Raw genomic sequence first — 14,686 nt, forward strand, 5'->3', positions numbered from 1 at the left:
TATATATATATATATATATATATATATATATATATATATATATATATATATATATATATATACTGGTAGAGTGGCAAATACTCGGTAGATCATTGCCAAGTCCTTATCCAGGATTGCAAAAGTACCTGGCAGCACCACGGCCAAAACCCGCCCATAAATTAGTTTGGAACTCGTTGAATATTTATTTGGAGTTTGGCCAGACGCACGACGGGCGCTGGTGGGTTAGGCTCAGGCAGTGGGTACGGCTGTCATCATTCAGGCCTTGGAGAACTTGGCTGGCGAGCAGTTCTTGGAGGCTGCGACTCTGGGACCTTTAGTCCAATGTCGTCAAAGAGGCCTCTTCAGGCAAAAGCCCCAGCTGTCATCATGGTGTGGAGAAATTGTTGCATGGACCAGGTCCACTGGACCAGTCCAACGGTCAGTCGCCACATTACCCTCCTTGCATGTAAACCATTTGGGAAGAGGATTCATTCTGTCATCCACCGTCCACGCGCTCCAGGATTTGGACCAGGTCCATCTGGTGCTCTGTCATCTTTTACCGGATGTAACTCTTGAACCGATAGAGCTGTTCTGGTAGACCCGGTCTTAATAATTTCTCGTTCTGGCCATGGCGAAGAAAAGGTGAACCAGGCCTTTGGTATGGCAATTGATGCCCCTGCCCTGTCTTCTTCGCTTCTTTTACTTTCTGTTAAACAAGACAGTGGGAGAGCAGATTCTATATATATGTATATACATTGGAAGGATCATTCTCTGGTGGCTCACATCTCTCTCTCTCTCTCTCTCTCTCTCTCTCTCTCTCTCCCCGTGTGTGTGTTTCAGAAGCTCATGTTCCTATGCTCTTCAACTGAGCCTCCTTTGGGCTCTTCCTAATGAACTGTGCTGGTGCCTGGTTATATGAAGTGACTTGATTAACCCAGCAGCTCAACAGCCAAGTGGTGGAGCAAATGGCTCGACAGGTACATAAATTTAGATTTGTTTGCATGTTCTCATATTGTTCCTCCTCTCTACCTCTCGATTTAGTAGCTAGGTTCTGTCTGCTTCTCATGTCATGTCTCTATGGATCTCTATGAATCTCTCTGGCTCTTTCTCCCTGTTCTTCCGTGCAGGCTACTGTGTCATTTTATGTGTCTTATTTTTATTTTTTTCTGACTCTCTTTATTGCCTGAATGACAGGAAGGTGGGTGGCCCCTGGGACTGCAGCCATTGAATGTGAGGGCTGGTTTAATAAGGAACCTCGATTTTTCTGGGTCTCTTTCCTTGAGTACTCGGGTCTCTGGTTCCCCAAGTTCATCTTCTATTACTTCATCAGATTTGGATACAGAGGTAAAACAATTAATAAGGACTAGAACTGAGGCAAGTGGCAACCTAGCTAGGGCTCCAAATTTTGTTCTTCTTTCATCCTATCAGGATTCTAGAGATGATGACAAGGGTAGATGTAGGAGTATGGCCTGACCTTTTTTTTGAAGGGTGTATGGCTTGACCTTCTTAAACAAAGAAAAGAATGAAAATATTCCTTTGATTACCACCTAGTTGCCTATTCACCTTCTTGCAGTTCAGTCCTAACTACACTTTTCCTTCTTTTCTAATGATGGATTTCATGGTCTTTTTTTTCTTTTCCCACAGATTACATATCTTTTCTCTAATCACATGTTACTCCATCATGGCCTTTCGTCAAAACTCATCATAGCCATGGCACCAACAAGCACGCTTCATGATTCTGGCGAGCTTCTGTGAGAGTTTTCCTTGCATAAGATTGTCACATGGCAAGCGTCTTTGGTCCTCACTCTCCTCGGGGTCTTATTTATGTCTTTATGGTGCTTCCCCATTTTTAATTCTTCCGAAAGGAGACCAAAATCACCAACCAACGCATCATCTTGTTGTGGGTCCCTCTCATATTTTTATCAAACATTCAAACTAGAACATGGAATGGATGAAAGATTATAGCACTGCCAATCCAAGTGCATCCGCATGCAATTCTACCTTCATGAGTAAGGGGTCAAACCTGCACTCACTTGAGCAGGATTTCCTTCGCCAGAGTTTGTCTCGAACAATTTATAAGATATTAAGATATAATCAGATTTTCCATAACAACTAAACTAGTTCATTATGTAACATTGTTCGACATTTCTGGTTGCAGTCCACTGGATCTTTCTTCCTTGACAGGAGCATCACACTTGGCAGCCTTATGGGCATTACAAGCATTCTTGAGCTGTCGAGTAGATCCCTTAGAAGAAGCAGGAAGCCAGACACTTCAAGAGGGAAGAGGAGCCATACGAACAGAACTTGGTTCTCTCTTTGCACAAAGGCTCAGCTTAAAAGTGAGAAGACCAGTAATGCTCCATCCCTTGGCCATTTTCTTGAGGTGGAGAGAAGAGCTAGTACTGCCCACAGGAGGAACAGGAATCCTATTGCGTATGAACTTGATGGATTGCCTGAAAACCAGCCCAATGCAGCGACCAACTCTCTTTTTGCAAATGGCCTTATCGTTCCACCTCAAGTTGATGGAAACGGAGCTCTGGTATTGGTTGGAGACGTTAAGAAATCAAATTCTAGAGGAGGCTCGAGCGATGACAATGGCTACTGTTTTGCACTGATGTTTCCATGCATGGGCGGTCAGTGCAGTCGATGAAGACAGGCATCAAGTTGCCAACTTCCATTCTGAGAGAATGTATTGTTTTACAGTGCAAGTTCAGCTTTCGGTTCTATGGTCTTAGCTCGGAACATCTCACTTATGGAAGCCCTCGGAGAAGGTGGATCTGGTTTAGTTTATCCCAAGGCTTGGATCGCCAGGCACTCAGCCAAAAGTTCTACTGGGAGGGATAGTGGTGGGTTCGGACTCTCTTGTTTCTATTAGCACTTCAAGACACATAATGAATTGGAGGGAAAAGTAGGCATCCTTCATTAAACCTAACCGGTTTTTCCCTTACCCTTTAGCTGAGAAAGCAATCCTTTTTTTTGAACTCAAGAAATAAAAGCTTCTTGTTGCCTGTCTTATTCTCCATGATACCTAGCGGTACAGAGAGCATATACTAATCTATGTGGATTGACATTTTCATTGCAACGCGCAGGTGGGTGTAGAACTTATTATTGTGACATACCTATCCATAATTGGAATTGGAGGGAAGGTTTATAGTAGCATTTTCCGGACAAATTTTGAACAAATCAAGGGCCTGTTTGAGAAATCTAGCAGGATTGAGCTAATTTTTTTTATTGAATCATGGATTACACAGTTTATTTAAGCGAGGCGTATATTAACTCGATCCCTTTCTAATCCAAATTCTGTGGGAGAAATTTAAAAAAAAAAAAAAAAAAAATCTCTATAGATTTTCCTTACCATCCAACAGGCTCGTAGATGGGTTTAGGCCTGGACTAGGATGGGCCTTTAGGGGGAAAAAGAGCTGGGTAAGTTAATAGGTCCGATTTCTATAAAAAAAATTCAGCCCAATTTTAGTGAATTTTTTAAAGTTTCTAACCTCCTAGGTAGCATAATATGCCATTTGCCTTTCTTCTCCTTGAGAGAAAAGATGCAGATGAATGGCAAACTCATATAAAAACTACACGCAAAACTAATTTGCTCTTGCCACCATGTCAAGTCTCTTCAGCAGATCTTATCCTCAAGTTGGGCCCCCGTGTGAAGGCCGGCCCACCTTCCACATTTCCTGACCATATGTGATGTTCTATTAGGACAACAACACTACTACATTAGAGTTGCCCCGGGAAGTCGGGCGCAAAACCACAGTTGCAACTCATTTCACCATCCAGCTTTGCAAGCAATTCGATAGAAAAATTGCCTGCCATGTATTTTTTTTTTTATCTATTTTTTGAGATTAGAAGGGGTTAATCCTTACCTTTTCTATCCTATGTCTACCTCATCATCAAAGACTAAGGCCCTGTTTGAGGGAGCTGTTGGCAGTAGAGCTGTTGGAAGTAGAGCTGTCTGAAGTAGAGCTGTTATAAAAAGCTGTTTGCTGTTTGGTAACTACATTAAGTGCTGTGGTACTTTGTTTTATATTTGATAAACAAACTGAAAAAGTACTTTTGTATGACAAAATTACCATAAAGGACATTGCATAGTATTATACAACAGAATATAATAAAACATAACATATATTAATACATAAATATACGATATAGTATAATATTTTTGTAATATAAAATAATATTATTATAATATAGCATAATAGTAATATAATTATTAGAGTAAATTAATATTTGGTAATATAACATAATATTAAATTATTTAACATAACATATTAATGTATTATGATATAATGTAATATATATTATATTTATAGTATAATACAATAATAAAGGTATAAAATATTATAATTATTAGTATAAATTAATTTCTCATAATATAACATAATATTAAATTATTTAAAATAACATATTAATGTATTATAATGTAATGTAATATAATATAATATTTATAGTATAATACAATAATAAAGGTATAAAATATTATAATTATTAGTGTAAATAATTAATAATGTTCAAATATATTTATTTTATTATCTTATTTATTTATTCATTCATTCATTCAATTATATAAATATTTATTTATTTATTTATTTTTTATTTTTTAAATTTTCTTTTCTTCTCTTTTTTTCTTTTCTTTTCTTCTTTTTTTCCTTTTCTTTTTCTTTTCTTTTTTTTTTCTTCTCTTCTTCTCCTTCCTTCCTCTCCCCCGTTCTCCTTTATTCTCCTCCCGCGCAGCCGGCGGCGCCGGAAGGGGGCTAGGCCGCCGCGGCCGCGGGAGGGGGCCGGGTCGTGGCCGGCGGCGGCCATGGCTGGCCCCCTGGGAGGCTGGGAAGTGCTCTCCCGCGAGGCCGACGTAGCGCCGGGCCGGGCCGTGGCGGACGCGGGAGGGGGGCGGGTCGTGACCGCTGGCGGCCGCAAGAAGGGGGAGAGGGAGGGGGTGCGACGGCGGGGCCTCGCAGACGCGGGAGGGGGGCCGTGGGACCTCCTTCTTCTTCGGCACCGTCCCTTTCCGTGACGGGGACATCGTCGCTGGTCGCGGCCGCGGGAAGGGGAAGACCACATGTCTTCCTCTTCTTCGGCACCTCCCCACCATGGGGGCGGGGGAGAGGGAGGGGGTGCGACGGCGGGGCAGAGGGAGAGGGTGCGGCGGCGGGGGAGAGGGAATGGGGTTGGGTGGGAGAGGAAGAGATCGTGAGAGAGAGGTTTTTGGGAGGAAATTTTTTTTTTTTAAATGGGGGTATTTTGGTCAAAAATACAGCTTTCAGAAAAAGCTGAAAACGGCATTTTCGGAAAGCTCCAAATTAGAGCTTTCCCCCAAAAGCTGTTTTCAGCTTCCCGCAAAAGCTGAAACAGCTTTTCAGAAAATTTACCAAACACCATTTTTTAGCTAAAAGTACTTTTGGAGAGCCAGAAAGTGCTTTTTGGCCCTTCAAAAGCTCCCCCAAATAGGCCTAACTCTTTTTATCGAAGTGACAAAAAATGGTACCATCCGAGCAAGTGCTTCCATATAATCTAACTAGCCCACTACTAAAGCCCATCTCCCAACTGTTTTTTAGATTTTGGAACAAATATGGGCTTTAAGGGTTTTGCATGGTGCTACCCTTCATATAGAAGCCTCATCAACCTGTCGAAATGAAGCAGTTGAGGTCCACTATCAGTTCCAACTTCTAATCACAATCCTTCTCCTACGATCCCATCTCAACCAAATCATCCCTATACCTCTCTTCTTCTTCTTTTTTCTTTTTTTTTTCTTTTTTTACTTTGACAATTCATCATGCAATACATGTACGAATATATCCAATAAAATTAAGGAATACAAGCTCACGGAGTGTCCGAGGCAGCTCTCCCTCTTCTGACCATAAGGTATACTCTGAATGATTAGCTATGTAAGCAGCCACCCAGTCAGCAACTCCGTTAGCCTCTCTAAATACATGCTTGGCCTGAAATGCTACCCCATCTTTCATCATCATCTGGATGTCCCATAGTAGAGGGTGGTCCGAGCTCACATCTCTCGGACCCTCCTGAATCTAACTAATCATCGTGGCTAAGTCGCCCTCTAAGATGACCGAACTGGCCTGCAGCATCCGTCTTGCATGTCGAAGGCCCATCCAGACCGTCCTCAACTCCGTCCCGGAGACCGAAGTGTCAAATAATTGGCAACCGCCCGCTGTCACCACTCTGAAGTATGAATCTCGAATAACAAAATATACATCTCTTTTTCTATCTCCATCCAAAGTAGATCCGTCAAAATTAGCACCTTCTTTTCTATCTATTATTAGTAGAGCCGTCGTAGAAAGATAGGTATTTGTACATTTATCTTACGATCTTGTAGTACAGGGACCAGAACACGGAGCCCAGAATTGGAGACTCCATCAAAAGCACCACCCATCTTCCATCTCAATGGGACCCATCCTTATTGCGAGAGACCAGTCCAATATAGCTTCCAACGCTCTCTTCTCTTTTTCTTCTCTTTTTTGGGAGTGCAGCGTTCGTACAGGCGTAATTCATGATGGTTGCATTCGTTCAGGGGAACAACGATGGGCACGCCATCGGTACCCAAAAAAAAAAAAAAAGAGAAGCGGACGCACGCGGCCTCAGTCTTTGGACCCGCTTTCGGCCGAAACGAGCAGATTTCACGTCCAGAGGTCACGGGTTTCACCAGCTGCCTCGCCCAACGCACATGGCGTAGCGACGGATCCACAATAATTGAGACCTTTCTCTTTTTTTTTTTTTTGTTTGATACATCCAGATAAGAAGTTCTTCGCTGGAAAAAAAAAAAAAATAACAAGATAATATAGATATACAAAAACGATGAAAAACAACTCCATACGCATCAACTTTTAAAATTTGAAAAAGATCGGTATATATATGAGGCGGGTACTGAAGATTGAGTGTATCCTCCTTCAAAGAAATTCTGCGACGGTGATCGATTGGATATGGAATAAGAGGCGAAAGAGGATGAAAATCCTTTACTTTGCGATATCTGTTGGATGGTAAGAGACTGTAGCACCTTTCAGGCTGTGTATGTGTACCGAAAAATGAACAAAGTTGTTGATTGGGTCATCACCTATGCTGCCCGATACTCTAAAGAGATCCTCTGGACATAACAGAGGTCGATTTTTCACTACTTTGTCATTTTCTTTTTCTTGATTTTGCTAGTTGCACTTGCATTAAAGTAGCGTGAGCGGTCGTTGTACCCAAAAAAAAGGTAAAAAATATGTGTGGATGGTTTGGCGAGCATGATGAGTGAGAATGGAGATAACATTTTATGCTCTCCTGCTGAAAAATTCAATCCAGACTTTTCTTTTAGGGTTGAGGTATGTTCGATTTTTGGATCACAATCCTTCGGTTTTGAGCAGGCAGCACCTTTTATAATTCAATTTTTAAAAGCTTCAGGTTGTTTGATGCATTGGAAATTTGAATAAATATAACATTAATAGAGCAAAAGGGAATCTAGATGAAGTTCGCTTGTTATGTTATATAACACGGGCCTACATAACGAATTGAATGAAGTTTAGATTAAAAAAAAGAACAAATTGAATAAAATCTTATCAAATAACTAAGCTTTAGGAATTCAAAGAACTTGATTCGATCAATTTTCTTCACACTCTAGAATACCTCAATGATTTTTTTTTTTTTGTATAAAATTTACGAGCCAAATTGGATGAGGCTAGGGCTGTCCAAGTTGTAAAAATTTCTTATAACTTATGTTAGAGCGAACTTAAAATTTTATTCATGATGACATATGTAGACCACATGTAGATGCTTATGTAGATGTTTTTTTTCGATCATTAAGTTTGGTTTTTCAAACTAATAATCGAATGATTAGATACAAATATGTCTGATTAATGAAAACTTTATTTCCACTGCACTTTGAGATTCGAATCAAGATGACATGTTGATTTTCCAATGAACAGCCTTACCACCATCATGCTACATCAGATGAGTATACAGCAATCAACCCGGCAAGTGGAACAGAAGAGATGATCATACCATCTATTTGATTATTAGTCATCGTATTAAGCATTTGACTTGGCTATCAAGACGTTCACATGATGCCATCACTTCGTCAACTTGGACTGCTTTGCTTCAACAACATCTAAGATTTAATTGTGATGGTCGACCAATGAAGTAGATATTTTGAGGGCTTTTGGAATCTAAAGCTAGGAAAAAGGAATGCATCCGGACAAGAGACTCTTGTGATCTCCCTCCTCTATTCCCCACTCTATATGCTATCTTGATTTGATTTCAAAAGGATCCTTCCTTCATTGCAAAACAAAATCAATGGGATGGAGAGAGCTTAACAATTGTCATTTCGACCTTTATTTCAACTTTCTGCTGTTTAGTCCAATGTTTATCCTTCCTTCACACGGCAGCTGAACCCCACCCGGGCCCATGTCAACATCTTGACCCAACACCAAGAGCCAGCATTCGTGGGGTGGAAGGGTGAACACATCTTTTTTTTCCCCCACAAAGTTAGTTAGGACTCATATACTTCTCGTGTAAATACATCCAAGAAAGTTAAAAAGTAATAAGGGCTCGTTTGGTTCGCGGGAAAAGAACGAAGGAAAGTGTGGTCAACGAAAAAGTAATGAGATGCCTCTTGTTTGGTTGGAGTTTTCAAATAAGAGAAATGAGAAAGTTGTATTCCCATGGAAATATGGTTCCCACATTTCATGAAAAAGTCTTTCCCATGAGAAACATGGAAAAGTTACTTTTCCATAAGGCGGGAATCATTCCATTTTTATTTTTTTCCAAAAAGACCCTTCAGCATTAAAGAAGCATTAAAGAGGCATTAAAGGCCTAATTTTTATTAAGGGCATAATAGGAATTATACATAACTTTCCTAGGAAAGTGGATCGCTAATCAAACATAAACACTTTGGAAATTTGTCACTTTTTCATGGTCAACTAAACATGCCAAAAGTATTTTCCTAGGCATCCTCTTCTTAGGAATTTATTTCCCAGGAATTATATTCCTACGAGGGAAAATGCTTCCCGTGAACCAAACGAGCCCTAAGTCTCGGAGCACTTTAGGCAGCTCCCTCTTACCAATTTAGAGAACTCCCCAGAGTGATTTGCCACATACGAGGCCACCTCCGTAGCTCTCTGCGAGGTGCTCACCAAACAGATGGTCGATCCGGCTGGTCTCCCACCCAACTCTGTCCAAGTGGAGGAGATCGCAAGCCCACAGACTATCCACGGCCTCAACATTGACTATGATCAGCCAGAGCTTCACCGAGAGAGAATCCACCTAAGAGTCCTCCACAACATCCATACTATACCCATCACCAATCAACCACTTGGTTCCATGCTCTCTTTTAAGTAATATATATATCCCCAGCATCAATAGTTTGGCCTTGTGCCCCCATCATCCAGGGGATCCCACAGTCCAACTACCTCAACAACAAATTTCAGAAAGCAGATTTCACCTTATGAACCAAGCTACACAAGTCAGACGAGCAGTGTAAAGCTAAATGGAGCGCTAATTCAAAACAATAGATTGCTGTAAATAGAGTTCAAGAACAAGATCTACCAAAGTTGAGTCCTAAGCCAAATTTTTGGAGATCATAGCTTAATCATAGATGGTGATTGAAATGTTTTTTTTTTTTTTTGAAATAGGATAATTTTTCAAGACTTACAATATGACACCGCCTCCCGAAAAGAGCCTTGCCTCTAGTGATCAAGCCCAAATTCCATTATTTAGGTTTTAAAATAGACCCGTCAAATCAATTTTTTTTTGAGAAAAATTTTAATCAGATGTATCTCTTAATCCAACAATAATTTACCAAAATACAGAAATCAAAGCTGATGTAAAAGTCAAAATCTATCTCCCATGGAATTTTAATTTTTTCAAATTTATTTCTACTAATCATATATATATATATATATATATATATATATATATATATATATTAGAAAAATGAGGCTAATTAGAGCTAGGATGGAAATCCGATCTGAATTATACAAGAACAGATCTCACTATTACATATAATGGCTATATATTATGATCATCAATGAGAAAAGAGGATATAAATCCTACTTTCGAAATTTTTTCGTCTTCTTTTAAATTTGTTTCAAAAAATTTTGAGTTCGGAAGGTTAAAAACAAAAAAAATTGGTTTTCTCCAATCGGATCAACCACTGAATAATGGAGCCCTACCTCCATGCACAATTATATGGCAGTCACATGGTAGCCAACACCCAAAGGTCATTTAAATGAATTGTTCATTTGTACCATCTTTGTTGTTACAGAAGTAGACAGGCAGGCCTACAACTTCTCCACCCTTCAAAGAAAACTAGTTGGATTGTGGCGGTCCTTGATGCAACCACTTTTGAGTTCCCACAATGGGCACCAGTCACAATAATTACAACTACAATCTCTCATCAGCAAAGGTGAGGACAACCAGCCTTACCAAAAGCACCAGAGTGTACGGTCCTTGCTACTAGCACCCAAAGACCGACCCAAAAACTGCATAGGGGACTGCTTATTGGATTTCTCCTTCTGCCTTTAGAATGAGAGAATCTACATAAAAGCAATGGACTGCTTCAAGGATCCCTCAAAATTGTTCACCTGTCATGAATTGGGGCGTCTCAAGGCTTATCCACCACATCCTTACTATCGGCCATCCGCCCTGAACCACGGCCGCCCATCTTTCCAAATGATCCCATAGCAGAAGATAGGCCTTTGAAGCTGCTGCTTCCTTCGCCGACATTCCGAGACCTCCTCGACCGCCTCTGCTTTGAGCTGCCATTGTCTCCGTCATCCTCGGCCCTGGTTTTGGCCACCACCAGCCGGGCTATGTTGCTGCGGCAGAAGGGGCAGGCGGGGGCTGGCAGGCTCGACGTTGCGGGGTTGGGCTTGCTGTGGCAGCATAGAGCCAATGTGCAATGCGCACACATCTGATGCCCACAGCCTTGGACCTCGATGGTGCAGACTTGGTCGAAGCAGATACAGCAGAGCTCGGTGTCGCTCGCCTGCAGGACATTTCACCACATGAATCAGATCAAAATGTTCCAATTAGGTGTTCTATCAGCAGGTATACTTGTCTCGAAGAGGAAAAATATTGAACACAAGATTAGATAACTACGTTTGACTTATCTATCATGCTTCATGGATTACCATTAACAAAGATGCTGATATCAGGATAGCAAAATGTGTATTTGTGTATCATATGTTGTTGATATGAATTCAGCAGTCAATCATAAAGTAGTTAGCATTACATATCGTGACGCAATCTTCGTGTAGCTTATTGGTTGGGTGGTACTGCTACTCTTAGCCTGATCTGCATCACCTCTGTATGTGGTGGCCCAAATGTATAACAAGTACTCTATTTAATCAAGAGTGAAAATATAGCAGCTTGCTCGAAGCCAGCACATGCTCAGCTATGGATAGCAGCATCATGATGTTATCAAGCCATACCTAACTCTTCTTGCAGCTCGGCAACAATAAAAAGCATATATTGTTAAGCTCGGACCATACAAGGACGATAAGTTCGCGAGAATCTAAAGCAACATATATGCTATGCATCACCTCAAGCCCAAAACGTCCACCACGACAGATGACTGGAAAATTCTATCAACCAACATGCATTACTACTGCATCATAGTAACCTTATGGTCCTACTGATCTATTAAGAAGGGAATGCGGTCATTGTTCAATTCAAACTGAAACCAGAAAGTAAGCACAGTAGGCTACCTCGGAGATGTCATCATCGATTCCATCAGCTGAATGCGCAGGGGATGGCAAGGAATATGCTGTCCCCTTCAAGATCTTCTTCTCCCTTTCCCTATTAGCTTCCATCAGAGCTGCCTCTAATAGAGCCTTTGCATCTCGATCCAGCTCACTGATGAACTTTAATGGAGAAGGCCAAACCAGAGGCTCTGCTGATGATGGATTTAGTAGGGCCGCACATGCTCCATGGTTTCGCTTCAAAGCAACATCATATGGTATTCTCCTGCGGATATCAATCAGCATACATTTTTTTTAAAAAAATAAACAATGAAAAGAAGAAATGTTCATCAGCATATCAGTAGTTATTATATCTATTAAAAGAGCTTCCCAAATTCAAAACTCATGGCCAAAATGATCATTTCAAACCAATCAGTTAATGATGGAAACAAGATATTACTAAAACTTTGGAAGATTGTTTTTTTTTTAATTAAGGTTCGCTAAAAATCATAATTGGAGTAGGACAGGCAAAGGTGAAAAAAAAAACATTCAACATAATAATTTATAACTTTTAGGATCGCATAATAGGAACAAATTAAGTAGATTTAAGTCTTCAACAAGACTAGTAGTTTAAAACAATAGACAGATGTTAATATAGAGCTTGGCAACATTGTCAGCATCAAGATCATAAAGAGATCCAGATCTGCAAAGTAGATAATAAGACAGACTACTTAAAACTCTTCATATGGAAAAATCTTGAAACGAAAACGCAATTTAACACGTCGAAGATAATATTATGATGAGTTGTTCATAATTCTATGGATACATTAAGGTATCACGAAAAGAAATCAAACATAAGACTTTCCAATTTGAGTGGCATAAGTGGTGTTGAAAGAATCTTTACCCAGATGCATCCCTTTGAAGCCGATCAGCTCCCCATGCCAGCAATTCCCGAACGCAATCCAGGCATCCCCCGCGGGCCGCCAAGTGCAGAGGAGTGCTTCCTGGGCAACTGCAATTCAATAGCTACTGAGTTGATAGCTGCTCTCACAACCGACCAAACTCCAAAGAAGGAAACCAAGCACATCCAAAGAGGAAAATGTGAAGCTGTGGAATTACCCATATCCACCAGTCAAAGCACAGACGAGAGCCCCATTGTCCAAAAGCATATGGACGCAATTAGGCCGTCTCTGCCTCACTGCAAGGTGCAAAGGCGTCGCCCCATGGCCATCTCTAATGTTCACAAATCGAGCAAATCCCCTACAAGCATAAACAGCACATGAAGAGAGAATAATTAGAAGATACCCCGGAGATCAAGACATGGATGATCTATCATAGCCACCAAATAACAGTGAATGGAAGATTTGAAAAGAAACCCACCAAGAATCAGCAACAGAAGTGGATTGAGCTGCCGACAGAACGGCTTGCAGACAATCCGAATGGCCGTAATATGCAGCATAATGCAAGCAAGTTCTTCCATGCAACGAGTCGAACATCAAGATCTAACACAAACAAAGGCAGATCTAGATGAACATTCCATTCATAGCTCAAGACTTCGGGAGGGAGAAGAAACAACAAAAGTTGGAAAAATAGGGAACGGCGCAGAAATTTGGCATACATTTGCTCCGGCTTGGAGGAGCCTCTGCACGCAGGCGATCTTCCCGTGCATCGCCGCCAGCATCAGGGGAGTCTTTTATTACCACAGAAACGCACAAAGGTTACGCCTTTATGCTCCAAGATGGCCGATAGAAACAACGAAAACCATAAAACAGAAAAAAAAAAAAAAAAAAAGATGGAGCTTTTATGATCTCCTCACCTGTTTACTTCGATTTAGGACATCGGGGATAACAGATCGTCTCAGCAACAGAGAAAGAACCTGCAAATGCCGCCAAAATCCAGCGATTGGAACCGGAAATTTACCAAGATTCCACCAAAAACGGCCGGGAAGAAAAGGAGAGAGTGAGAATCGATTCGAGGAAGCAAGAAACGAACCTCGACGCGGCCATTGGCGGCGGCGATGTGGAGGGCGGAGAGGCGGTCGTAGATGGTGGCCTGGTGGAGGAGGGAGGCGTCCCGGCGGAGGGCGGACTCCACCGCCTCCAAGTCGCCGGCTCGGACAGCGCTGAAGAACTCGTGCTCCTGGCTTGATCTGGCGCAGCTGAGCTCCTGACCCATCTCTCCGCCACCTCTGCGTCTCCGGCCAACCAACCTCCCGAACGGAACGACCCGGGGAGGTAGGAGGAGGAGGAGGTGGATGGCGAGCGCGTTTAATAGGAAAGCGGCCGGGGGTTTCTAAGACCCAGCAGGATTTAGGAGTCGAGCATTGCTTTCTTGATTTTCCGTATAAAAGAGAGAACAATGATAAAAATCCGAATAAAAAATAAGAAGAAAAAGAATCCCATGTACTTGTCCTCTGTTCCTTAAACAACATCATAACTTTCCTTGATGAGAGTTTTGGATAAAATCTGAATATTATTTTAAAAATAAAATATTATATTTCAAGCATAATTGGCGAGGTGAATTAGATTCTCAAGCGAAAACAGAAATAATTTTTTTTTTTTTATACAACGGCGTATGAACGAGCGCAGCTAATAAAGTCAAAAAAAAAAAAAAAAAAGCTGACGGAAAAAAATAAAAAATTCGCTTTCATTTCCTCTAATCTAATACAATTTTATTAAAAAAATGAATAAATAAAATCTATCTTGCAGTAATTTCTTTCTTAATATTAGCTTTTAAAAAATAGCATAGATATGAGCGATCAACTGCGACCAAATCCGCAACATCTAATAATAAAAATATATTTAAGAACTATATTTATTATTTCACGGATGCAGTGAGGGAGCTAGGAATCGAGCAAATGGGGCAGGTAAAAGTGGAGACTGGGTCGCTTCTATGACGAAGAGGGCAGTACTTGAGAGTCCAAAGTCTGACGAATCTCGGAGTTTTCACGCTGTTCAGATCCCGAGCCTCCAATTATTTTGACCCTTGGCATTGAATTTGGACTGACGGTTCAGAAAAATAAATAAATAAATCAC

At 41.0% G+C, this 14,686-nt stretch overlaps 2 protein-coding genes across 3 annotated transcripts; one reads left to right on the forward strand and one right to left on the reverse strand.

Moving 5' to 3' along the window:
- Positions 1-81: 81 nt before the first annotated feature.
- Positions 82-2,990, forward strand: LOC103703463 (uncharacterized). 2 transcript variants are annotated; one of them, XM_089924662.1, is made up of 4 exons: positions 82-637; positions 820-956; positions 1,174-1,323; positions 2,138-2,990. In XM_089924662.1, exons 2-4 carry the CDS (start codon positions 945-947, stop codon positions 2,627-2,629), a joined length of 654 nt encoding a protein of 217 aa, XP_089780788.1. In that variant the 5' UTR covers positions 82-637; positions 820-944; the 3' UTR covers positions 2,630-2,990. The 2 variants fall into 2 exon arrangements, with proteins under 2 accessions (XP_089780788.1, XP_008784536.3); XM_008786314.6 differs by lacking the exon at positions 82-637 and having other exon boundaries at positions 757-956.
- A 7,200-nt stretch (positions 2,991-10,190) lies between these two features.
- Positions 10,191-13,996, reverse strand: LOC103703462 (E3 ubiquitin-protein ligase XB3-like). The gene is made up of 8 exons (XM_008786313.5): positions 13,644-13,996; positions 13,468-13,527; positions 13,270-13,341; positions 13,032-13,153; positions 12,771-12,911; positions 12,556-12,663; positions 11,679-11,937; positions 10,191-10,957 (listed from the first exon to the last, which is right to left on the reverse strand). Exons 1-8 carry the CDS (start codon positions 13,824-13,826, stop codon positions 10,574-10,576), a joined length of 1,329 nt encoding a protein of 442 aa, XP_008784535.2. The 5' UTR covers positions 13,827-13,996; the 3' UTR covers positions 10,191-10,573.
- Between the last annotated feature and the right edge of the window lie 690 nt (positions 13,997-14,686).

This window comes from Phoenix dactylifera, chromosome 8 (assembly GCF_051530095.1).
Source record: "Phoenix dactylifera cultivar Ajwa chromosome 8, Ajwa_hap1_PhDact_Kaust_v1.1, whole genome shotgun sequence".
Classification (NCBI taxonomy): domain Eukaryota; kingdom Viridiplantae; phylum Streptophyta; class Magnoliopsida; order Arecales; family Arecaceae; genus Phoenix; species Phoenix dactylifera.